Below are 27,461 nucleotides of genomic sequence, written 5' to 3' on the forward strand. Positions count from 1 at the left end.
TTTGTTCAGCCTGCATTGTTTTGATCCTTAATTCAAAATGAAAAGGACTGATGAAATGGGAAGTAGGTAAATCTTCTGTTGATAGCCAGTTTTTTTCACTGTTGACTAAGTCAAAACTTGGTGTGTGATTGTGTAATGGCAAAGTTAGTTCCTGGCTACATGCAAAGCCTCTGGTCATTTGCAGCTACCTCTACAAGAATGGCCCTTAAGCATCTATTGATGTCATCCTTGTCACACATGTCAACGAATTTTACATTAAGAAGGAAACATCAATGCCCAGAATTGACTGAAATGGGGATCGGATTGATATAAAGAGTGATTCTATCAACAATGTTATCCTATTGACTGCCATGGAATGATATGGAATGGACACGGATACGTTATCTTTCAAAAGGCACGTTTGTGTTGCTGTAGCCTTGATGCTGTCCCTTCCAGTAGATACATTTCGGTCGATTGTCAAGGAAGTTCCAACAGGATTCTTGTAGTTCCAGCCGAATCAAACTGAAATGCAAACGACAAAACCTTTTCCACATTCATAAGAGTGAGTGAGTGAGTACGGTTTTACGCCGCTTTTAGCAATATTCCAACAATATCATGGCGGGGGACACCAGAAATGGGCTTCACACATTGTATCCATCTCGGGAATCGAACCCGGGTCTTCGGCGTTCGGAACGAATGCTTTAACCGCTAGGCTACCCGACCGCCCCATATTCATAAGAAATCTCTGCTTTTCGATTGTACGATTCCGACTATATCATGAGCTTGTGTTTATAAAAGTAGAGTAGTGATAGCCAGGTCTTCGCAGAAACGGGTGCGTTTCTTGCAAAGAAAAGACATGCAGAGGTACCCAAATTGGTCACCTGATAAAACACACACGGAAACCTGTAGTACAAGTCCAAGTAAGGACCCCAATACATATTGCGAGAACTAATCTTAAAATGGTTACGTCAGTTTGTATCTCGATAAGTCGAAAGTTGATATTAACTTGATCGACTATTTTTCGTTTTCTTTCCTTGAATATGGAAGCCCGAGAGAGTGCGTATGGCATTACGCCACTTTTGTGCAAAAATCCAACTATATCACGGCTGAGAACAACCGAAATGGACTTCATACATTTACGCCAAATGGGGAAGCGAACCCGTGATTTGGCGTGTCGGGCAAACCAATAGGTTACACCTACACTTTTCTTTGTGTAGGACAAGAAAGTAGTTTTATAAATATATCTAAACCTCGATTTCGATATACGACAACGTAACGCTGATTATCTCATGTTTGTCAAACAGTAAATAGGACAATCTGTACACTTTGGCCCATAAACAAAGTACTTAGAGATTGGAATCGCTATTCTGTGCGTTTGTACTTGCTTATCTTGATGATAATTATCTACGCATGTCAACATATCAACACGTCATGTATGCCTCTATCAGCGGTGTCATCACTGACTGTGATCAGTGTACACTGTGCGCAACAAACACCTTCATCCGTACAAAAGCGAGCCATGCATCTGTAGCGGCATACGGGCCTGAGCAATGCTTCTAAGAAAGATTTGGGTTCTGGCGATCCTGCTGACAGGAGCACTGGCCGGTAGGTTGTTCAGTTCTCATTCCTCAGTGCGCGACAACGCGTAGATAATGGACAGTATATTTGTAATATATGACAGTGGAGTGATGAAATAGGCCTATAGCGGGGCAATCATAGTCCGATATATTGAGTAAGTGAAGTTAGAGTAAACAAAGTTCGAGTTAACAAAGTGTTGTTGTTTGTTGAAACAGATTTACGTTTGAAATAAGTTATACGAAAATAAGAAATAAGAATAACGGCCGATTAAAATTTTATCAGGTATTTTATACCAAATACAGTAGCGGTTAGTGTGATGGGGAAGGTGAATATATATGTTTTGATATATATGTGCCAAGTATTGGAACACAGATAAGTGTGGACGACACACATCCCATGCAAGAACGTTTATGTCCTTAAACCTTATGACCAAACAACATCCACAAGTTTGCACGTGTCTCACGCAGTTGCGCCACGCACTTGCGCAGGGTTTCATTTCTGATTTTGACACTTCCAAGGAATTAATTAATTGTTTGTGTATGAACTGTTGGCATGCTTGAAACTGGGCTACGAAATCGAGCCCAAACTGCGAATGAAATTGCTGCACACTTTCATCAGGCTACTGTAGTAGGAGTTATCGGTCAATCGATGAGTTTAGTTGTTTGATTGTTTGTTTGATTTTTAAAGCCGCACCATGCAATATTCCAGTATATATCGAGTCTGGACCAAAGAATCCAGTCATTGACATCATGAGCGTCGATCCACGAAATTGTGGTAGGATAACACGCATCAACCAAGTAAGCGAGCCTGACCACCCGATCCTGTTAGACGCTTCTTAAAACAAGCATAGTCGCCTTTTACTGCAAGCTTGGGTTGTTGAATACATATTCCAGCCCCGATCTTCACGGGTTTCAAACGATTAGAAGTCGTGCACATGCAGCTCATCTCGACGGTCATGTATTGTGCCGCCCTTTCAAATCGCCATACTGCCAACAGACGTCAATGGTGTACACAACATCGAAACTGGGGTAATCGTCGCTGGTCACGTGTCATGTTTTCAGATGAGACGCGGTCGTGTCTGACGACGTCGAAATGAATGCCAGGCCAATGTCAACTTGAGACCTCATGACAGATTGGGCGGTGGATCGGTTATGGTGTAGCGTGGCATCACCAACTCAATATTGTGCAAGGAAGGGTCACGGGACAGTACTATCGAGACAACATATTGACACCCTTTGTGCTAACCGTGCATGAATCGCCAATTCTCCGCAGCAGCTCAAAGTAGCACAACATGACAAGGAGACGTGTGCGTTAAGATCACAGGCCTTCGACCACGCTGGCTGAACTTGGCCAGGCGCTGCAAGAAGAGTGGGTCAGACTCCCTCAAATTGTCATTTGGGGACTCATATGCAGTATATGCCTTTCAAACTTCGAACGCGTGTTTGATACAACAGGATCTCATTGTATACACACTTGTTAATTTACTTCTTTTAGGTGATTTGACGCCACCCCTTACCACCCCTCTCTCACACCAACCACGCCATATATTTTGTCTATAATCATGCTAAAAATAATATACACTGTAGCACTCTGAAAACGCACAATCAAATTAAATTCGAAATCAGAAATGACGTGGTTTTGTGCTCAAGTCCATCGCCAAACACGTCGAATGAGATGTGAACCTAAACGACCACAATGTTGTGTTTGATTAGCTCATGTCTAAATACCGAGAACAACTTTATTTGACTTGTGTGAGCATATTCACAAATATTACATTAAACCTAACACATCTTTTCAGTGTGTCAGCATAGTTGTACCTGTTTGAACAATTACATGTACTTAAAAGTTACTTCTATATTCTGAACAGTCACTTGTACGTTTTTCATAGCAAATAGTTACCAAAATGCAATTGCTTGCTAAAATATGTTTGGAGTAAAATGAAAGTTTGTCATGTTTGTTTAAAGGTCTGATCAACAATCAGAGAGCAAAAGGATTCGGGAAATGTGCCAGAATATGCACAGGTGAGTTGACGTGGTATTCTTTTTGCGTAAAAGGAACAGCTTTATCTCATGAATTAGAACACTAAGAAGGAATTGATAAACACAAATAAAATGTTGGGTAATTAATAGTTAAACTAAGGAAATATAGACTCTACCAAAAGAAACTCGCTGATGGGGTGAAATAGGGTTTAACGCCGAGTTCAAGATTATTTCACTTATGTAGCAGCCTGCATGCATATGTTTGTGCAGCTGCTTGTCCTCGTCCAGACTAATGCCAGTTTTATAGTGTTCGTTCCCTGAAATATATCGTCTCAGTTCAAAATGGATCCGCGAACTCGAGATGCGAACACGAAAACACCGGATACAAAGGTGAGTTAGAGAACAGGGCCATCTGTGCTCTTTAAGCATCCATCAGCTGTACATATTCATTTAGTTAAAGAGAATAGTTGCAGCAGCTTTATCTATCGCCAGATACATCCAAATTCAAATACGTCCCCGGAACGACGTATGTGTTCGATTACAACGTTCAGACGCAGACGTCCATGGAGGGAGCTACAAGCGATCGAGCGTCTCTTGGTTTCCGGGCAACTGCTGACATCGAGGTGCTGTCGAAATGCGAAATGGCTCTTAGAGTAAGTAAATTGTACATAAAAAATATACATCATAACATAAAACACATAATACAAGAGTTCAATGTAATGACTTAACATTTTTGCATGTCCATTCCGCAGCTCCGCGATGTCAAAGTGTACCGATCTGACACCTCCTCTAACCCAATGGAAAATGTTGACGAAACTGGGGAATTCAAGAGGAATCTGGAACGATCTCCACTTCGGTTCTCTTTCCAAGATGGCGTGGTAGAGGAGCTGTGTCCAGCTGACGGTGAAACCACGTGGGCTCTCAACATCAAGAGAGGTCTTCTCACTGCTGTCCAGAACAGTATGGATAACCTGGATGGAGATCAGAGCGTCTTTGAAGTAAATATGTCAATGAAATAAAAATGTAGTGTGGTTGTTCATAGCATGAAAAAATATGTAGTATTTAAAAAAATACTGTTTGTGGTGGTGTCTCTCAGAATAAAGTCAAGAACGAGTGCGTCCACATTCCTTGATTAAGATGATTGTCATGTTGTATTAAGGGCGGTTGATGATGAAGATAACGATAATGATGATAACGGGGCGTGATTTAAAGGTGGTGGTTATCATTATTTTGTCATTTTACGGGTTTATTTGACAACTATCCATAGTGTCAGCGTGAATTCTTGATATTTGAACTTATGTACCAAATCCAGTACATCAAGTAATTACAAATATATAGTACATCCCTAATAAAGACTTACGTATTTACAGAGGGATGTCACGGGTGAATGTCATACCGACTACAAAGTGATTCAAGGCTGGTTTTCTACCACAATAAAAAAAACAAAAGATCTCCTTGGTTGCACTGATCGTAATGGTTATCACAGTTCCATCCATGGCATGCAGTACAGAGTTCCTTCAGAGATCCAGTCTCTGCCCCTCATGAAGAGTACACACGAATGTGAACAGGAACTGGATAAGAATGGACTCCTCAAGAGTGCTCTCATCCGGGAGACCCACACATTCAGACCTTTCTCCAGTGCCACCAGCGGTGCCACCACAAAAGTCCTTCAGAAACTTAACTACAAGACTCAGAGATCTGGTGTTACCACAAGACAAGGTGATCGCTCTTCTGGTTTTAGCTCTGCAGAGAAAACAATTCATGAACACAAAACGTCAACAGCTGGGGAATAATCTGTTCATTATCTCGATTTTCTGCTGAAACAGATTCCATTGGGTGTAGTAGGCAAAGTAGTTGTGACAATCATGTGACAAGTATATAAACAATACGTTCACATATATAAAACGATTATCATGCTTCATAAATATTCCTCATACTCGTACATTCTTAATGTTCTAGATTACATAAGGAATCGGGCAGAAGTTGTGTTTGAACATGCCTATGGCCCAGGAAACAAAGACCAACCAATGAGAGATGCTAAGAGTAAACTGCGAGAGATCTGTCAGAATACACGCGAGGATATCCGCCCCGACACCGCACGCTTATTCTCTGAGCTTGTCTACATCATCAAAAACCTGCATGGTGATGACATGAACAGTGTCTACCAGCAAGTTAAATCTGGGGCTATCTGCACTGAAAACAGCGAGAGAGTCAAGTTTGTACTCCCCATGGCTTTTATGTCACAATATTAAAGGGACCTTTATTGTTTGCTCTAACGCAATTTCAATATATTTGATATTTTATCCTAATCAACAAATAATAAAATACCTGTAGAATGAGGTTGTGGAATATCCATAGTCCTCTGTGCTCATACCTCTCCTTTGGGGTGGGTTCGTTGTAAGCACTAAGCCTTCTTCCTGTTGTATAACCTTCATTCTTGATTGTTTCCAGGAGTATCTTCCTGGACTCAATACCGATAGCCAGCACAAGTGCATCTGTTGCATTCTTAAAAGACATTCTGCTGAAAAGAGAAGTCACTGGTGCACAGGCAACCATGTGGATCACATCCCTGTCTCTCATACACTACCCAACACTGGAGATGTTGCAGGACGTAAAAGTGAGCTCACAGTCACATCACAGAAAATATAATAATGGTATTCTTTCTCCCCGAAAGTACTGACCATTTTATGAATCTAATGTCAACTCTGAATCTATTTATTTGTAGGCACTTCTTGGCACATCACAGTACAGCAAGGTGGTCATGCTTCCTATCTCCACTATGGTCAACAACTATTGCAACCATCATGAAGCGTGTTCTGAGGAATCCACTGTCACACGTATCATCTCTAACATGGAGAAGACCATTGGTTATGGCTGCTACATCAGAGATTCTAATCTGGAGACTAGTCTAGTTGCACTTCGTGCTCTCTGAAATGCAGGCCATGTGAACAGAATGACCACTACGCTTAGCAGCTGCTTTAACAGACAAGCCAACCCCATGGAGGTCCGAGTAGCCGCCATCCAGGCCTACAGAAGACTACCATGTACTGCCGATGTAAGTTATGGAAATGTATACCAAACCCTTGACTATGATATTTGTTACATTTAAATGTCATTATTCAATAACACCATAATGTCACAACATGTGTTTCATTTCAGAGAAGTGAAGTAATGACCATCTACCAAGATTCTGATGAGGACTCCGAGCTGAGAATTGCTGCCTACTTGGCTGTCATGCAGTGTCCATCTGAAGACGCCCTCAGCAGTATTCAAAGAACACTCGACTCTGACATAGCGAATGAAGTTGGGTCCTTTGTCTGGTCTCATCTTACCAACCTGATGGAAACATCCAGTCCACAGAAACAGACCATCAGGCGAATTCTGCAGGACAAAACCCTTGGAATGAATTGTGACCTCTCAAGACTGAAACATTCACGCAACTATGAAGTCTCCGTCTTCATGGATAAGTTCAACGCTGGTGCCATGCTCGAGAGTAATGTCATCTTTTCAGATAGGTCCGTCATTCCTCGTTCTGCAGTGTTCAACATGACAGTGGATCTCTTTGGCAACTCTCTCAATCTCTTTGAGCTGGGTGGACGTATGGAAGGTATGGAGTACTTGATTGAAAAATATCTCAGTCAATACACTTTCTTCAGAGACTGGCTACCCAAAAAAGAAATGGTATGTATATGAAAATAATGATTGTGAAGTTAAAGGTAAGTAGGGATATATTACACAATTAATATTTAAAATGAAGTAAATATTATATTTTACCTCTTTATCTCTATTTTATATTCCAAATTATTGCTGGTATGATGTTAAATGTTAATTCCCTCCCCCTCTTACTTTTTATATGTTCTAAATTGTAGATTTCCGACAACATTTCTGACATTAAAGGCGACATATACATGAAGTTCTTTGGCAATGAAATGTACTATGGTCACTTCAAAGACGTTGATCCCATCGCTTCTGTCAAGAACTTCAACTTTCTGGACTTACTCAGCAAGTTGTCCAAGAAGCATGATTACTCTTTCACCCAGAGTATGATGATCTTGGACAGCAGCATGATCTTCCCCACCAGCTCCGGACTCCCCCTAAATCTCAAGGTCAATGGAACAGGCACCATCGACATTCAGGCCTCAGGGGAAGTGGATTTCCGAAACATAATGGCTCCACCAAGGAGTCTCCTCATTGATGGAATCATAAAGCCAAGGTAAGTTGTTATATCTGAAATATTTCTTTTAATTCCGAACCTAAGTAAGGGAAGTTATTTGTACAGTTGTACTTCATGTTTATTTTGACAATCTTTTCCAGTGGATCCATTAGGATTGTTGGCACTATGAGTATGGATGCCTTTATCACCAAAACCGGTCTTAGAGTTGTCAACAGATGGCATTCCAGCACTGCCTTGAAAGGGCGTGTTGAACTCAACCGAGGAAAGATTCTTAGCGCCGGCATTGACTTTCCACAGCAGAAAATGGAAATTCTGGATGTAAGGTAGGAACAACATATTATATTGAACAGAGTACACAGAATATCATTTCTCGGATTTACTCTAATACTAATTTTCATATTCATGGGACGACTAGTTTTCTGATCATAAATATCTTGAAGCCAAGGTTTATATTGTAAAGAGCAAAACCTGACACTATCATAATACATCTTCAGTATTCCTTAAATACAATTTATAAAAAAAACCAAATATAAATATAGATTAGACACCTCAAAACATATTACATAAATGCTCATTCTTCTTCAGTTCATAGATTTATATTTCCACTGGCATTCTTTATAAGAGATTTAGAAGAGATGAATGAATATGGGTCTTGTCACTTCTATTTATGAAAACGAAACTATCCGTCATCCAAAACAAAATCTTAAAAATTTCGTATGGGTTAATATTTCAATCCATATTCTACAGCACAGAGTTCTTCAGCATTCATGGTGATCAGGAGAAGAAACAAGACTTGGTCTCAGGAAACAGGAAGAAACTGGAACTGTGCACAGGAGCCAGGCTTGCCACCATTACCGGCCTTGAGCTCTGTAATGAGTTCCAGTGGCCTAATGCTTCCATGGTGGATGATGCTCCATACTTCCCCTTCACAGGGCCCTTCTCTCAAAGCCTCGTTCTTTATAAGAGGGACACACACACTGGATACAAGCTCATGGCGAAACAATCAGGGGTAAGTTTGAGTGATATGCTATTAATATTGATCTACACCAAGCAATTGTTTAGATTTCAAGAAAGCAAAGTCTCATATTTTGAGCCTATCAATATGATGTCCAAAAAGATTCTAGGAACCAATCATGGGTGCCAAGGACTCAAAGGTAGCATATACGTAAACGTCCATCATGTTTGATATGCCGAACTATCTGTTTTGATTCAATGTTTACAGGCTAAGCAGAACACGTTTGTACAGTTCATCCTGAACACACCTGGATCAAGAACTGACCGCACCACTGACGTATTATTTTCTTTGAAGAAGAAATCCAAAGATTTTGAGATGAAAGCATTGACCCCTTGGACAAAAGCAAATCTTAAAGGCAGTTTGATTTTTCAACAAATAATATTATTCATTTTAAAAACTTGCATTGCAATGATTTTGAGAAATGCTCAGTGTTAATGTGCTATGAACATACAAGATGAATTTTATCGGATGGGTTGCTCAGGCTCGTTGACGTGCTTGATACATATACTCGTATCCCATTTGCGTAGATCGATGCTCATGATGTCAATCTCTGGTTTGTCTGGTACAGGTTTGATTATGTACAGTTCGCCGTCATATAGCTGGACATGGTACCTGAGTGCGATATCAAACAAATATACAAACAAACAAACAACAACTGATATTCCTCGATATGCATGTCTATCCTTTGAGATAGTTACAGAAACAAAATTGATTTGAAAAGATTAATATTAAGATGTGTATTGTAATAATTTACGTATTATACCACAGGTTCAATGACATTTGAGAAGAAAAATATTGGCTTGCAATGCCATTTGACTGTTGATAAATCATCAGAATATATTGTCATCAGTGAAGTTGGTATAAAGAGAAAAAGATCATCTATAACTTATATTCCTCGACTGGAGATCAGACGTCCAAGTGCAAAAGTCATCCTGCTCAGTGGAACAGTAGAGGTTGAAGCAAACAAGAAAGCCAGTGTTGAGTTAACGCTCAAAGGGTTAACAAAGAATGCAGTGAGCTTTAAATGCAAGTAGACTCTTCAAAATCACTACCCTTTCATTAGTATGCTAACAATTTACCATAATAGAACACATGAAACAATCATAGTTCTTACAGTATGTTCCTAACAATGACATTCTCTAAGGATGTTTTATTGAGAACACACACTATACTATGATAATGAGGGTTACTTCTACATCAATTTCTTTGTACAGCCTCCTTGATGAACTCTAACGCTGAGAAGAGTCTTAATGGTACCTTCAGCCTCGCTCCAAAGCAGGACTACGTTCTCGAGGCTGGCTGGATGTACCAGAAAAGTGGCAGGAAGAAGTCAGTCATCAAGGTCATCCCTACACTGATGGTGAAGACCCCAAAACTTGAGCTTGTCTCACTCAAGGGAGAATGGGAATATAAGGAGAGCAAATCACTTCGGGGAGGAGTAACTTTGGATGTTCACAAGCTTCTAAAAAAGTCAATTACTCTTCAATGTGAGCATCATGGTCTATTGTCAAATCATAGTATATGGTTCATATTTCACATATCCCAACAGAACAGCTTGACAGTCATAATATACATCAACGTCACTCATTTTCGATATTCAGCAGCACTGACAATAGAGGCAACTGCATGTGTATATGTTGATCTGAATACTACGTGTAACTGTTTATTTTGTTTAGAAAATAGTGCAAATAAAAGGCAAGATGTATAAATAATACATTCTAAATATGTACGTACTCTATATACTTAATGACAAGTATGCAGAAGTCTAAGATGAGATGTTTTTAACAGGTGATATGTACGAAATATCTGGTAAAAAGACAAAACACTCGGCAAAGGTAATAGTGAGATCTGAATTCCTGGATGCGAAGGTCACAGGCAATATGGAAGGTACTAAGAAAACAGTCAACCCCACAATCATCCTGGAGTACAATCTTCCGAAGGCCTATAGCGGATGGAACAACAAACATACGTTCAGGTCAAAGCTTGCAGATCACAACACAAAAAGTCGCTGGAAGTATATGTTCCATATGTAAGTGAAAGCATAGGTATACCTTCCTACTGTCTCATGGGGAAAGTCCCACGTTTAGTAAAACACATTTTCAATAACTATTATGACAAACGCATTTAAGCTGAACTTCATAATCTGTCGTCAGTCGATCGGTTGTCTGTTCTCGGTAGTAGACATGTACCTCGGCCACTGAGCCTGATTCGCGGCAGTAATCTTAAATGGATTGAATGACCATGCGTGATGACTTGGTGATGGCTTGTCATCGTACCCTGACGGCGTCGAACGTTGCTTGTTAATTGAACCACTGATTTGTCTAGTTCAGACAGTGTTATTTACAGGCCACCAAGAGAAATGGCTAGAATATTGCTGATAGCGGTACAACAAATATGTCATGAATACAGTATTTGTGTTACAGGTAATTTGCAGGAAAGTCTTTACGTTTATGCTTTTTTCTTACACAGGAGCTATACGAACCAACAGCACCCAAATCTGAACGTATTTCTGAAAAGTGACCTCGCACACAACACGAGACATACCAAAGCAGATGTCACAGTAAAGAATGGGATGAAGATTGGAAACCCCGACAGACACATCACGGGTTCTGCGTCAGTAGACCATCATTTGAACAAAAGGGCAGTGAATATCAAATACAAACTCAAGACTGGGATTGGTCCAATGGTAAGACAACTTATGGCTGATCAGTGATCATTCTTTACCATGACACTGATGAATGCTTGATTCTGATTGGACTCTCGAGAAATTAGTAGATGGCATAGTGTCAAATAGAGGAAATACAGTAGTTTGATATCGGATGTTTGGGCGTTGGCTAGGCCGCAACCTGAAGCGCTCGGTTGAAAATTAAAATAAAGAGGTATCTACTCTACAGTATGACTGCATCAAATTTCAAAACACCTAATTACAGTTGGCTAGCTAGTTAAAGTTGACAGGATAAAAATACACTAACTCTTGATGAGAAAGTCGTTAAATTGTTCCAATGTTGAAATATTTTTATATTCCAAGATTGTAGAAACAAATTGTAAGAATTGTTCTCAAATATATGTGACTTTTTGTCCACGGCGAAACTGTTATGACCCTGCAGACTGTTCTTTTAAGCTAGGGTACCATAAATAGAGGGTTGGTCAGGCTGTCAGTGTAGATGGATTGTAATAGCTCCCTGTGTACCAGGTATCAGTGGGTGTCCACTCATCTTATAACGTCTTTTTATATCTAACCCGTGTCATATTTATTATTCTAATGTTAAAGAAAGTATTGTGTGACATTTGATCAAAATGAATTTAGTTACATAAAAAATGAATAATAAAAATGAAACGTGTGCTATACCCCTATTCATTGCAATATCTAACTTCCAAGATCTGAGTATGTTGACACATTTGGATGCCAGTCAAACCATGTGTTGGAGATTAACTAGACTTAAAGTAATATTTGGCTCCATGCCAGTCAAACCATGTGTTGGAGATTAACTAGACTTAAAGTAATATTTGGCTCCATGCCAGTCAAACCATGTGTTGGAGATTAACTAGGCTTAAAGTAATATTTGGCTCCCTGCAAAAATCAAGTTACTGTATTTACTGATTGTATTTCAGGATGTCAGTTTCGACATTCAAGGTAAATACAATTCAAACTCGCACACAATGGAATCTGAACTTGCAGCAAACTACAGGAAACATACAGGTGGTTCCTTGAAGAATGAAGCAGTATCTACTTCGGTTGAGTGTGGGTTCACCAGAAACGCAAATGAGACGACGGCACTTGTTGAAATCAAGACACCGCTTCACCAACTGAAATATCTAAATGCTGAAGTAAGCCTTGATCATGAGACAAAGAAGGCTTCTTTAGTTGGATCATTTTCCTCGGGACGTAAAGAAAATAAGATCACATATGCAGCTGAGTTAAAGATGCCATCAAATACACGTAATGGGTTGGAATTGTCAGCCATTGGAGTATTGTCATCACCGTCCAACGGTGACAGGGTGTATGAATTATATCTGCACCATGTTGGAGGCATTGTCAATTTTAAAACGAAAGGAAGCCTATCATATGATGAGAGGAAACAAATAAAAGGAGCAATTTCATTCTTATACAACGACCTAGCTCACATCGATTTTAAGGGTGAGATGACAACACCTTTCGAAGGATTTGAAAACAACACCGTCAAATATCAGCATTCATTTGGTAAATCTGAAGCTGCTTTGACTGCTGAAGCTATTTATGGTTTCAACCAAAGGGCTTTGTTCAGCTTCAGTCTTGTCAATTTGACAAACGTTAGACTAGCTATATCACTAAAGACTACAGCTGGAAACAACGTAGTATCGTTTACCTATATTGGTCCTTTAAACAACAGTCAAGGCCAAACTGAAATCAAAATGTTTGGATATTCGAATTTAGTGCAGATTGTCTACAAACATGGACATAAAATGAGAGTGCTATTTACATCGAATAACAAGAGTATGCAAGTACTTAAGGTGTCTTTCAACTTTGAAATAACTCCAACAACACTCAATACAATTGCTTTATACACATTGGAAGATTCTACCTTTGAGGGTATGGTTGTTGGTGTCAAAGAAGGAGACAGAACGAAAGTGGTTCTGAAATTTAGAACACCTATCCAATATTTTCGTGAAACAGGATTATCTTACCAACATTACAAAGACTGGAGAAATGTATATGCAACACTCCGTTACATGGATGCCAAAAATATAACATTCAGCATGACCAACAATGTAACCAGACACAGATCACCCTCTGGGTACAAAAGGCGGTATTGTGTAAGTTTGATAGAACTCACGACACCATTTAGAAATTTTAAAATATTTTCATATCGTTTTGATGGACTTGTTTTGAGAGACAAAGTGTATGGAAACACAACATTTATGTATGGGAACCACAAGCAAATTACAATAGACTCTATCTGGACTAAAAGAGATCCAGTTGATCCATCGGTAACACTTCTTGTAAAAACCCCATTTGAAAAATATAGAACAAGTGAAGTAGTAATTAGTGGTCTCAGAAATGGATCATATTACTATGGGAAAATGGACATAAGAATTGATGACATGGTGATTACAATGTATTCAACCGCTAAAAAGGACGGGAAAGAGGGGAATATGACCTTCCACACCAATTTTCATGGCTATGAATTTATGGAAGGAACTTTTAAAATTACAGAAGTTAATCGAGTATTTAATGCTACCAGCACTTTCAAGCTAAATAATGAAACAGTAGGAACTGAGTTTGTATTTGTTAGGAAGGATGATTTTCATACACATCTGACAATTTTTACTCCTGCTGAGAACTTCACAAACATTGGGTTTACATTTGATCACACAAGAGAAAGTAGAAAACATTCAGTTGGAGAACTAGACATTCGCTACAGAGACGACAATGTCATCACATTTAGATTTACGTTATTTCCTCGAGTAAATGAAATCCGATCAGTGAAAGCTGAACTGATAACTCCAATTACTGGTTATGAGAGGCAACACATTCTCTTTACTGGTCGTTGTAAGAGTTACAAGACTTTCAAGAATAAAATAACGTTCGAAAACAGTAAAGGGGAACAACTGACTCTAAGTTCAGATTTTGTTTTGGATTCATTTATTGACATAAATTTATTTTTAAAATCTAAAGAAAATAAGGGTCGAGATCTTGTAAAACTTTCATTTAGAAATCCCTCCGTACGAAATGTTACTCTCAAAGTTGAGACAAAGGTGCCTTTGGTAGGTTTTGGTTATCGAGTTTTGATTTATCATCATTTTATTGTTGATGGACGTCTTAAGGCTGCTCTTAAGTTAGAAAGTAATGGGAGTAAATACATTGCTACTAATATTTATAGTACCTTTAGCACAAACCAATTCCATGGAAGCGTAGTTATTGACTCAGATGTTTATACTTTTCGCAACATTACAGTTGTGGTCTCCAAAGAAGGAGTCTTAGAAAATTTGAGAGCAAAAAGTTTAATTATGGTTGCTGAATCGACATATGAGTTATCACTCACACATGTTCTCATTCCTCGAAAACTACGAAAACTTAATGGAGTAATGGTGATCAACTGCGACAGAAACAATCCTGAAAGCAATATTGAGCTCCAAGCAAAACTGATGGACAGAAGCAGACAGTCTCTTTTGAACAAGGACCTGATATTGAAGCTTATCCGTCCATCCCGTACTGTTGGTATCATTGGAAATGTCCTCAGTTCACAGCTCCAGACAAAAAGTCATGGAGAATTCATTTGGAATGAAGCGGCTGGTCACAAACTTTTCTATGATGTGAATGTTAAGGACCGTAGCCGTCGCAACAGCAAGATGTTTGATAGCTCCCTCAAAGTGGGATCCCCTCTGAGAAGTCTCCAAATGGATGGGTCTTACAGTCAGACAGGTTCAAGCCAAACTGTGGATGGAGTCTTCTCCTGGGATGCAGACAAAGATGACACAAAGAAGATTGCCATGAAAGCAGTCTTCACACCGGATGACAAAAACAAGCAGGCAGATCTCTCTCTCAGACTTCCTTCCATTGGCAAGGTGAGAAAAGCATGCCACTAATTCTATGTACTGATTATTTGATATGGAATCAACATGCTAGATAAATTTTGTTTTGAATGTATTCAAATTGATGCATTGATCTTATTATCAAGAGGAATTGTCATCGTAAAGAGTACACATTAATGCTCTATAGCCTCAATTAGAACATATTCTGTGATGTTCTGTTTGTTGTTAATAATCTTCAGAACATCCAGCTTGAGACGGCAATGTTGCTGAATGATGGCAGGACTGTCTTCAATGGAAAAACACAAGTGTCCTACTCCAGTGACTCCCGAAAGACCCTCACCCTCACATCTCGAATGGACGACATTTCCTATGGCTATGGTAACACCAACTACAGTTTTGTGTTTGGCATAAGGCACCCATACACAGATATGGACATCCAACTTACATCCCACATCGGTACCTCCAGTGAGAAAGTATCTGCTGGAATGGATATTGCCTACCTGACAGCATCGAGAGAAAGAAAGAACTTTGCTGTCGAAGGAGAGTTGAACACAGTAATGCAAATGTTAAAGCTAAAAGTGAGTACACCATTTTCTGGTCCATTTTGATATGGATGAAAGAAATGCTGACACTTGTTGATTCATATATACAGGGTGCGAAAAACAAGCAAATGGATGTACTGCACTAAATAGCCACGAAAAAAATAATACCCTGAGCACAATAGTTACTTTTCTAATTTAAACACTCCTGCTGTACGACGTGATATTGCTAGGAAAAGGTGATATTGAATAACTTGTACCTTGTAAGTTCCCGTGTCTGTTCATGTGAACAAATGAATTGTGTTTCATGTGTGTTTGTGACGGGTGCCGCCGGTGGAGCTGGATACACGAACTTTTCGCAAACACCTGGTATTACCTCTATATGATAGTGATTTATAAACACAAGCCCATGATATAGTCGGACTCGTACAATCGTTTTAATATGAAAAGAGTATGATGGCTTTTATTGACAGGTTTATTCATGCACGTTACATCTTATGCATGCTTTGTTGTAGATGCAATGTCCGATTAAGCAGTTGGAAGCCTCTGTTGAAATGGGAGAGAACCCCTTCAACATAGTGATCAACAACAGGACACTAGCCACTGGACTGACATCTTGGAAGGCGGTGGAGCTTGAAACGCGTTTTGATCTAGGTAGTCTGTGGTTTCTCTTTTACAACAACTACTGAATAAGTAAACCAAACCAAACATGAGTTTGTTTGTCAGATACAAAACTACAAGATCTACGATGTAAACGTCTTTATTATGAGAAACACACATCATTTTCTTGTTGATGCTGAATCAAGTCTTTGAATGTCATATAGAAAAGATACACATAAGGAAGAGGTTTTATGGATATCAACTTCTTAACTATGAGGAACACTATGAGTGGCATTTGAAGTGATACATAAAAGGAAGAGAAATTATGGATGTCAACTTCTTTATTATGAGGAACACTATAAATGGCATTTAGACGAGATACACAAAAGGAAGAGAATTTATGAATGCCATTCAAAGACTTGAAACTACTACAAAAATATATCAATATCCCATCTGACCTTAAATATGACGTGCAGTAATATATGTGCAAATATCAAACAAACTGGGTGTGTGTGAAATGTATAATAAAGCTCATTCGCTCTCTCACTAATAGATAACCCTGGAACGAGTCTTCACGGGGATGCCAGATATGTGAACTCCAGATATGTACAGGCTGAGGTTTATCATCGGGAGGATTCAAATCCAGTATCTGACAACATAGTTGCCCTCAGACTCAACACATCATGTCTTCTCCATGCCAGGATATCCTGGAGGCCACAGATGATCGCCAATACTCAGGTATGAAACGCTCAGGAACGTTTTAAAGTGCTTACGTAAGTGAACATATTGAAAGCTACATACATGTGAAGGTGCTATATAAACTCGCAATAAAAATGATTTGTGTTTAACAGGCTTACTTGACTAAGGTAGTGGAAAGGAATGGACAAAATGCAAAGACCACTTTAGACTCTGTGTACAAGTCTATGGGAGAGGAATTGTCAAGCAAGTACCATCGGATTGCACAAGCAACCAAGGAGGAACTGTCTCCCTACCTAAACCTGCTGGAGTCAGAAATGGCTACCATAGAGAAACAGCTGGACTCTATCAGGAGGGATATCAGGAGCATGTACAAACGTAATGACTTCTACATGGCAGACATGGGAGACTATACTGAATCGGCAGAGTAAGTACAAGAGCAATTACCAATTCCAGAGAATATGTAACTCTTCATCCTTCCTTGAGCTGTGTTTTTCATCCGGTATGGATTCCAGGATAGAATAGGTCCCAATCAACCTGTACTGGTCATAAGGGGCTATCTAATCGATTCTTAAGCGACAGAGTAAGTACATAAGCAATTATCTATTCCAGAGACCATAAACGGTATAAGGATCTAAACCAAACAGTAAATAAAGAAGTTGGTATCCATAAATTGTGTCTACTTAGTTATCCATCAACTTCTCAACTTCTAAGTAACGCCTATCAAACAATTCCAGAGAACATGTAATTCTTCATCCTTCCTGGAGGCACGGTTGGCCAAGTCATGATATCGATCAAAGTATTCATACAACTGGAATATTGCCGAGTGCGGTGATCAACGACAAACAAATAAAATCTATGCTTTTATCGTTTGCAGCAAGCTGTACAAACACCTTGTAAAGACTTTTTTCAGAAGATTCTTTCGATGCACTAGATCCATGACAGAACACCTACAGAATGCCAATGACTTGAATGTGAAAGAGTTCTATGACCATCTCTTGAACGACTGGGTTGTCCTTGCAAAGGTATCCTGCAGAAATGTGTTTCTTCGACGTCAGTTAACATTTCCTCTCACACAAAGCAAGTAAATTCAAATAACACCAGTCGGAGTTAAGTTGTAGCAGTATGACGAGGGGGACATGTGGTCTAATGCGTCCCGCGTTAGGTTTAATACCAAGAGCGATGTGTCTTAATTTGATGTTGATGCCTTTGTAAAATTTAAGTTGTAAATTTTAGAAACTAGATTGGAAAATAATTGTACCTTTGAAAATCAACGCGCTGGGATTTTGTAAAGAGATTAGATATTTTTTTCAGCTATCTGAATCTATGAGCCTGAATTGTTTTAAAGGAAAACACCTTGCAGTAAAGTTATTTTTGTAGCAGGCAATTTACTATTTTTTCAACGGCCTGAAGCATGTGATATTTCACTCGACACATGGAATATCCTATTTATTCTATACATTTTGAGCAGTTGTCTTCAGGAAATTTATTTTTTAATCACTACAAATGTAAAACCGATAGGTAAATTCTCCCCACCTAACACGCATGGACGTTTCACCACCCCTTGCAATTGCAACTTAAAAAGTAGTTCTGAGTTTGGAAAATCTTAAATAAATACAAACCAAAATCAAAATACAAAATCAACTTTAAAGCTTCGAGACCGCTGTTGGATGCGAAGGAATACACGCTGGCCAAGTGATGAAAATGGCACATTGGGAAACGACCAATCTCGACTGACAAGTTAAATGAGAGGTTTACAGCTTATTACGAAATATTTACAAGACAAAATAACAAATGGCAAGAAGCGATATGAACTCCAGAAATGACCATCTGTCGTCAGTTTGCCTTGTCAATGTGGAGCTAACGTGAAAAGAAAGTCAACAGTTTGTGTACGGGCCAGACACATACGATAACGGGAGACAATTTGCGCGGAGGTAGCTCTTTTATGACACATAGTTCTGTCAAAGCATTATGTTCACTGCAATGAAAATATCACTCCTTTCACTGTGCAGTATATATAGACTATAAATTTCACATTATCAACACTACAAGATAATCGTCTTCAATGCCCCTATCTGTTTCGTCTTGTTGAAGCACAACACGTGCTTTGCTTGGTTTTCAGGAGAAAGTGGACACAACAGTAGAAGATGCTGTAGAGATGATCTCAAGTTTAGATGACATGATCCAAAACATGTGGGATATCTATCAGCACCGCTACAACATTGTACAGATGAAAGCTACCAGTAAGTTGTCATACAATACTGTCAATGTGGGGCTTCTATTTGAAACAAAACAGGAGTTTGTTGTTCAGATACAAGACGTCTGCAGTGAGAGGTTTGGAATATGAATTTTTCACTAATCGGTGTTTTAAGTGGTTCTTAAAGTGCAAGTACCACGTGCCATCATTTGACCACTCCCCCCTGAGAATTGGCAAGCGAGGCAACAGATTTGAACCTCCGTGCAGAATGACCGAAGTGACAGACCCATGTTGAGCTCTGGTTCATAGGAAAAGGGTCAATAACGTATTAATAAAAAAAATGTTTTGTGAATAAAGTAAATACTTTCGTTAGGAATATTAATATTTTCAAAGGAAACAGCGAAATTTATGTAAGTAACATTTGTTATGAATCTCACATCTACGCCTCTTTTGCTATCTCGGCTGGTCACACAACCTGCCCTGCGCAACAAGGCCACTGCGCAACAGAACATTACGGCAAACTCCTACTGTGCTATAAAATGAAAAGGTCAGATGTGACATTGCCAGATATAGGTGTAAATATAGAGGTAATCGGCGCGGCTGATTGTTTTTCAAACTAAGCGCCACTATCTGTAGCCTCTATGATCACCCGAAACAGTTGTAGTGGTCGAAACGATCCCAACATTCCTTGGAATTTGAATCCACCACGAACGGTTTCTGTGAGTAAAGGGACACCATAAAGTTTGGGGCGAGTCTAGTTGGTTTGGCATTTGCTACCCCCACCTTGTCTTCTCGTTGTAGGCTGACTTCAATTAACAATGAAGCCCGGTTGAGTAAATATATTATATTACATTTACGAAACCTTGTGTGTGTATTCCTAGCGACAGTAGACACGATCATGGACCTACCACACATCGTAGACAGCAAGTTTGGGATATCTAATTCTATATCTCCCTACATGGATCGCCTCTGCAGTACCACAGTGAAGACGTACGGCAGCTTCAAGGATATGCTCATGAATTCGGGAGACATGATTAGTTCTCATCTGATAAATGCTGAGCAACGAAGCGATTTACAGATGCTGTTCTCTTTCACTAACAATGTATATCAAGAAGTAAGTCTTTTTCATGGGTGAGTTAACACTCTCGTGCAGTTACAAATGTTTTGTATGTGTTCGGGAACCTTTGAATTCTGTACGAACAACAAATTTGTTATACTTCGTTTCCACTTGTCCTTATTTCATTTTTATTGTATAATAAATTGTTTGTAATCCAGGTTTTAAGTTGCTTTGACTGTACTGTTCTAATCTTATAGCAGAAATTTTCTATTCTTATGGAAATAGTGTTTGTCGCTGTTATTTGACTATGGGGACCGTCATTGTTTACCAAAGACTTGAAGTGCTGTGATTGCGTTTTGAAACGGGATCATGGGGCTGCATGATTACTGGTATACATTTTGCAAAATTGGTTTGTTTGTGTTTCTCGAAGGGCGAATCTATCCTGGAGGAGCACCTGCAGAAAATCCCGAACCTAGTCAATCGGGAGTTGACGAACTACACACGTGATGCTCTCACAAAATATAAACCCCAAATCACTGTCTGGCACCCAGAACATGGAGAGATCCAGATAGAATTAAGCTTGCCAATACCCCTTCGGTCTCTGGACAGATTACCCGATGTCCAGACGTATGTCCAGAATGCAAAAACAACGGTCAGCAAATACATCCCAGACAGGACTTCTCTCAAGAGATGGTACAAGAAAGTACGTAAAAATCATTGATGTTAATACATTGTAGAAGAGACGGGACAACATCCATAGTCTAGTGGATAGAGCGTCTGCCAAGTCGGGGGATCAATCCCCGGCGTGTTCATGCTAAAAGACGCTAAAAGATGGTACTTGTTCGTTCGCTCGGTATTAAGGGGATAAAACAAGGACTGGTCAGCTCCGAGTACATATACTGTGTCTAAGTCGGGGTCTATGTTAAATTGTGGCATGGTGTCTCAGTGGTTTATTTGTATGAAACTATCATTAGTTCAGGCTAGTACAAGCAGCCACTCTCTCTCTCTCACACACACAGTACCCACGCACACGCACACGCACACACATGCATGTACATCTCTATATTAGTGCAATAACCACGCACTTCATTTCACCTCATGACATTTATCAGTGGTGGCGGAGATGTAAAAGGCTCAGCAATTCTTTGTACTGAGATATGTCTTTTAGGCGCGCCAGCTGCAGAAGTCTATGATCGTGGCTTCAAATCCTGGTTCTTGGTTTGTCAGAATCATACCTGTTTCAACACTGTAGTAAACTGACACGTACATCACTTCGAATGCGGTCTTTCCTCCCACATCAATCTGACACGCCGTGATATAACTGAAACATTGATTAAAGTGGCGTTAAGCCAACTCACACTCTCACTCTGAGCATCAGTATTATCATTCGGACATTAAAGAAGTTATAATCAAAACTTCAAAATGTGTAAAATACGTGTATCAGCATGCAATATCTTTTAATACCTTTGTTGTTGTGCCAAATAGTGGTGATACCTATTTGTTACTCGATTTCAGTATTCGGCGTGGCGGTCTAATAGAACAAATGGACGTTGAACGTTTGATGTGAGTATATAGCTTATATGTAAATCTATTTGAGGTAACTATACATTCTGTTAAGCGAAGAAGATTAAAACACGGTTGGTCATTAGTAGGATCTGTTGGTGGTACTTTAAGTATACCAACACTATTTAATCTGTTAATTCAACCGGTTGGCACGTTTTCTCGCAATAATTCAACTTCCAAATGGTATTGAAAGAAAACACTACTATCGACACCTGGCAACCATTTGACTCCTGATAAGTACAATTATTTAAAAAGAATCTCTCGATGAAAAGATACATTTCTGCTGATGCTAAAAGCAAGTTTGAGATAATTTGATTGTTTAGCTTGACGCGAAGTTGATGTGTAAGCCATCCTGTGACAGGCCTACTCACATGAGACACAACAATCCATGTCTAACATGAATAAAGCTTTGAGCCTGAGTTTCAGCTCAGGACTATTTAATATGATATTGTTTTTTAATAAAGAATGTTTCGATACTTAACTGTTAAACATGTTTCTATTTCAGACTAGTGGATGGACAAGGAACTGATGTGTATCAACTTTGCTTCTGAAACCTTTTTTCACGCCTACTGCTCAAAGCAAATGTTCTATGTGAACAACATATATTATGCAATCATTCATGTTGGTTCAGGACAATCTTGTTTTTATTTAGTTACGTTATATATGTCAAATGTGTTTAATTGGAGAAAAGAAATCTGGTAGAATAGTGATGTTTTCTAATATATCAGGACGTCTATTGTACGATTCCATACGCATCTGTTCTGAGATGTTCTCGACAAGATACGTATAAGCATATATATGAATCATGTATCTATCATCAATATCCTTCCCGTATTGATTTTCGTCAGTCCCGAATAATTATGACTGTATGAAAGTAAAACTTTATCTCATTAATGCCCTTATGCCTTGCAGTTCAAGATACAAGGGTTAAGGTATTTAAGTAAATTGCTGACAACACTTTGAGAAAATATTTTTTTCGATAGCCGGAGTTAAACAATAAGGGAGTTAATATTTACAAGCAAACTAAGAACTGTGTCACCTTCGAAATAACATTTAAGCATAATCTGGGTTTCGACATAAAGGGGTTGAAATATTCTCTGTTATGTTTAAGACTGAACTTGAGACTGAGAGATATGACTTATTATTTGAAAACAAGTTGTTTGTGTAAAACCCATATTGTTTAAAGATTGTTAGTTAATAATTGTAAAAAAGCAACTCTTCCAGCTTTTATGTATTGTGCCATGACATGCGTGTTTTAAATGAAGCTTAAATGTGCAATAATTGCCTTTTGCCGGTAGCTTGTTTACTGCTAATGTTCTGAAGCGTCAGTTTTGTAATATTTAATGTAATAAAGGCTCACGCTTACCAAAATCGAAACATTTGCACTCTGCCATACATGTGTATCAACCATGCTTTTAGACATAAAATGCTTCGACTGACGTAAACATCAGGAATAAATGCCATATATACACACAATAGTGTCCTTATTTTGCAAATAGGTGTAATGTACATTCAATTATAAAACATTCGTGTGACTCATTCCATGTCTGAGTATCCGGAGTTGTGTCTAATAGTACAAGGATTAGCAACATATTTTATTATTATGTAGGCAAGTGATTGATAAATAAGAGTGCGCCTTCGGGATACAATGTCACACAATAAACCAAGTCACTGAGCTTGACCAACCGATCCATTAAGTCTCCCTTTACTACAAGCAAACAAGGTTACCAGGAACTTACTCTAATCCAAATGCCTGACGAGGGACATTGGAAGGATTAAACTTGCTGAGTGCAATGCAAAGTCTTTTACACTGAAGACTCGTCATGTTCTTTCTATCTTGTCCTTGGCGAGAACTGGATTTGATATTCATAACGGTAATTAAGTTGAAGAATGTATTTGTTTAGCCTGCACTGTTTTTTTTCAAAATGAAAGGACTGATGAAATGGGATTTAGGTAAATCTTCTGCTGATAGGTAACTATGAATTGGCTGATAGGCATTATTTAGAAGTTGACAAAGAAGACACAATACAATAACTAAAGAAGTTTTTTTCCATAAATTGTTTCTTCTATGTCATAGGTTAACGATGGTTGAAACTTTGGCCAAACCCTGGGTACTTGGTGTGATTGTTTAATGGCAAAGTTGGTTCCAGGCTTCATACAAGGGTTCATGTTCACCCATGCATCTGTGGCCCTTCAGCATCTATTAATGTCATCTTATCACACATGTCAACGAATTTTACATAACAATGAACCATCAATGCCCAGAGCCGACTAAAATGAGGATCGGGTGGATATAATGGGTGAACCTGCCCCTTTAACGTGGCGGGCAAACCACTAGGTTACCCCATCACTTTTCTTTGTGTAAGACAAGAAAGTAGTCTTATACATATATCAAAACCTCGTGAACCCGATCTCAATCTCGAAGTATGACATGTCAACAATTTGGTCCATAAATAACGTACTTAGAGATCCCAATCGCTATTGTGTACACCTGTACCTGTTTATCTTGATCATAATTATCTACGCATGTCAACATATCAACACGTCAAGTGTGCCTCTATCAACTTGGTCATCACCGACTGTGATCAGTGTAACACTCTACAGATCAAACGACACCTTCATTTGCACAAACGCGAGCCATGCACCTGTAGCGTTACACTGGCCTGAACATTGCTTCTCAGAAAGATTTGCGTTTTGGCGATCCTGGTTATGGGAGCACTGGCCGGTAGGTTGGTCAGTTCTCATTCCTCAGTACAAGACTTTGTACATTTAGATACCGCGACAACTCGTAGACCGGGGTCCTGGGATAATGGACAGTATAACGAGTTATCCATGATATTGGACAGTGGAGTGATGATATTGACCTATACCGGGGCAAACATAGTCTTACGTCTTACCCGATATATAGAGTAAATAGCGTTCCAGTAAGCGAAGTTCGAGTGAAAGAAGTGTCGTTGTATTCTGAAATGTAGATCTGTCCTGCAATAGATTTACGTTTTAAATAAGTTAAACCCAAGAGTAACGGCCGATTCAAATGAAATCAGGAAAACGAAATAACTTAGGAGAGTCAGGATGTGGCAAGGCACACACACACACACACGCGCGCACAAACACACACACACGCACGCACGCCCGCACGCACGCCCGCCCGCCCGCCCACACGCACGCACGCACGCACGCACGCACGCGCGCGCACACACACACAGACCCTCACACACACACACACACACACACACACACACACACACACACACACACACACACACACACACATACGCACCCACCCCTACACACCCCACAATACACCTCCCCGATCCCACCCCCCACCCACACCGACACCCTCACTTCGGTTTAACGGCGCGACGTGCATGTGTGCACGTGTGTGTGTGTGCACGTGTGTGCACGTGTGTGTGTGTGTGTGTGTGTGTGTGTGTGTGTGTGTGTGTGTGTGTGTGTGTGTGTGTGTGTGTGTGTGTGTGTGTGTGTGTGTGTGTGTTCTATTCTGGATTAATGCCGATTTTATAGTGCAAGCCAACTGAGATACCATGCCGCAGTTACCCTGAAATACCCCACTCAGACACAGTATACTCAATCCGAAGAGTCCTTGTTTTAGCCCATTAATGCTGAGCGCCAGGCAGGGTAATAACAAGTACCATCTTTAAACGTCTTTTGGTATGACGCGGCCGGGGATCAAACCCACGACCTTCCGCCCTTCGGGCGCTATCCACTAGACCACGGAGGCGGTCTCAATCTTATTGGTTCTGCCTGTCATACAGTTGTGATTTATTTCATTTAATTAATTGTTTTTGTTTGTGTATGAAGTAGCGATGCGGGATATTGGCATGCTGGAAACTGGCAGATGATCAGAGTGCAGTGGTCAATACGTTCAATGTTTCTCAGTCTGTGAAACCGTGGTACCAATTGCAACAAACCCAAAATGCTGACGATCGAACCCGTTCAGGGCGTCCCAGGTCAACGACGATCGACTGATCAGAAACCAGGCTCTACGAAATCGAGCTCAAACAGCTCACACATGAAACGATGAGTTTGTTTGTTGTTTAACGTCGCACTCAGCAATATTCCAGCTATATGACGTCGGCCTGTGAATAATCGAATCTATACCAGACAATCCAATGATTAACACAACGAGCATCGAACAACGCAATTGGGATAAGATGACATGTATTTACCAAGTTAGCGAGTCTGACCACAGGATCACGACAGTGACATGTTACGACAAGCATAGTCGCCTTTTACGGCAGGCATTGGCTGCCAAATACGTGTACATGCTGCTCATCTCCATGCTCGACGGTCACGTCTGGTGCCACCCCTTACAAATCGTCATAGTGCCAAAAGACGTCAATGGTGGTCACAGCGTCAAAACTGGGATAACCTTCGCTGGTCTCGTGTCATGTTTTCAGATGAGTTACGATTCACTTTGCACTTCCTTGATAGGCATGGTCGTGTCTGGCGACATCAGGCCAAAATGCCATATAAATCTGAGCATGATGCGAGTTGAGCTTCTCCACACATTTGCAAACATGGTTGACTCGACTGCCATTTTGATTTCAGCTTAATTTGTCGCCACTTTTAGCAATATCCCAGCAATATCAAGACATATTACCAAAGTGAGAAATCGAACTCGGGCATCACATCAGATGTGTATCACATCAGATGGGTTACATGTATTTATCACACCAGGCAAGTTAAATGTTTTACGGTGTGTATCACATCAGATAGGTTACACGTGGTTGTTATACATGAGAGGGTTACATGTTTGTATCACATCGTACAGTTTACATGTGTGTATCACATCGTACAGTTTACATGTGTGTGTCACATCAGATACGTTACATGTTTGTATCACATCCTACAGTTTACATTTGTGTATCACCTCAGACAGGTTACATGTTTGTATCACATCAGACAGTTCAAATCTTTATATCACATCAGACAGGTTACATGTGTGTATCACCTCAGACAGGTTACATGTTTGTATCACATCATACAGTTCAAATGTTTGTATCACATCAGACAGGTTACATGTTTGTATCGCATCAGACAGGTTACATGTTTGTATCACATCCTACAGTTTACATGTTTGTATCATATCCTACAGTTTACATGTGTGTGTCACATCAGACAGGTTACATGTTTGTATCACATCAGACAGTTCAAATGTTTATATCACATCAGACAGGTTACATGTTTGTATCACATCAGACAGGTTAAATGTGTGTTTCACCTCAGACAGGTTACGTGTTTGTATCACATCACACAGGTTACATGTTTGTATCGCATCAGACAGTTCAAATGTTTATATCACATCAGACAGGTTACATGTTTGTATAGCATCAGACAGTTCAAATGTTTATATCACATCACACGGGTTACATCTTTGTATCACATCAGACAGGTTACATGTTTGTATCACATCAGACAGGTTACGTGTATTTGTCTCATCATACAGGGTACATGTTTGTCTCATATCACAGGAGACAGGTTACATAGAGGTTATCACAAACATATTACCGAAACATTGCGAGTTTTCCTGAAATGCGTGCATTAATA

The 27,461-nt window shown here is 39.6% G+C and overlaps 1 protein-coding gene across 1 annotated transcript; it reads left to right on the forward strand.

Annotated features, from left to right (window-relative positions):
• Positions 1-1,493: 1,493 nt before the first annotated feature.
• On the forward strand, positions 1,494-23,366 carry LOC139479241 (uncharacterized). The gene is given in 28 exon segments (XM_071262099.1): positions 1,494-1,584; positions 3,522-3,578; positions 4,029-4,189; positions 4,289-4,534; positions 4,907-5,255; positions 5,496-5,751; positions 5,988-6,153; positions 6,262-6,591; positions 6,696-7,217; positions 7,406-7,749; positions 7,851-8,033; positions 8,458-8,719; positions 8,933-9,080; positions 9,494-9,751; positions 9,940-10,212; positions 10,514-10,754; positions 11,195-11,411; positions 12,338-15,271; positions 15,478-15,816; positions 16,293-16,431; positions 16,931-17,115; positions 17,229-17,500; positions 17,951-18,098; positions 19,196-19,316; positions 20,152-20,384; positions 20,758-21,030; positions 21,843-21,890; positions 22,396-23,366. Coding segments are annotated over 27 exon segments (8,751 nt in total). The 5' UTR covers positions 1,494-1,529; the 3' UTR covers positions 21,882-21,890; positions 22,396-23,366.
• Positions 23,367-27,461: the final 4,095 nt, after the last annotated feature.

Source organism: Haliotis cracherodii, unplaced genomic scaffold (genome assembly GCF_022045235.1).
Source record: "Haliotis cracherodii isolate W230 unplaced genomic scaffold, xgHalCrac1.p SCAF_4, whole genome shotgun sequence".
Lineage (NCBI taxonomy): Eukaryota > Metazoa > Mollusca > Gastropoda > Lepetellida > Haliotidae > Haliotis > Haliotis cracherodii.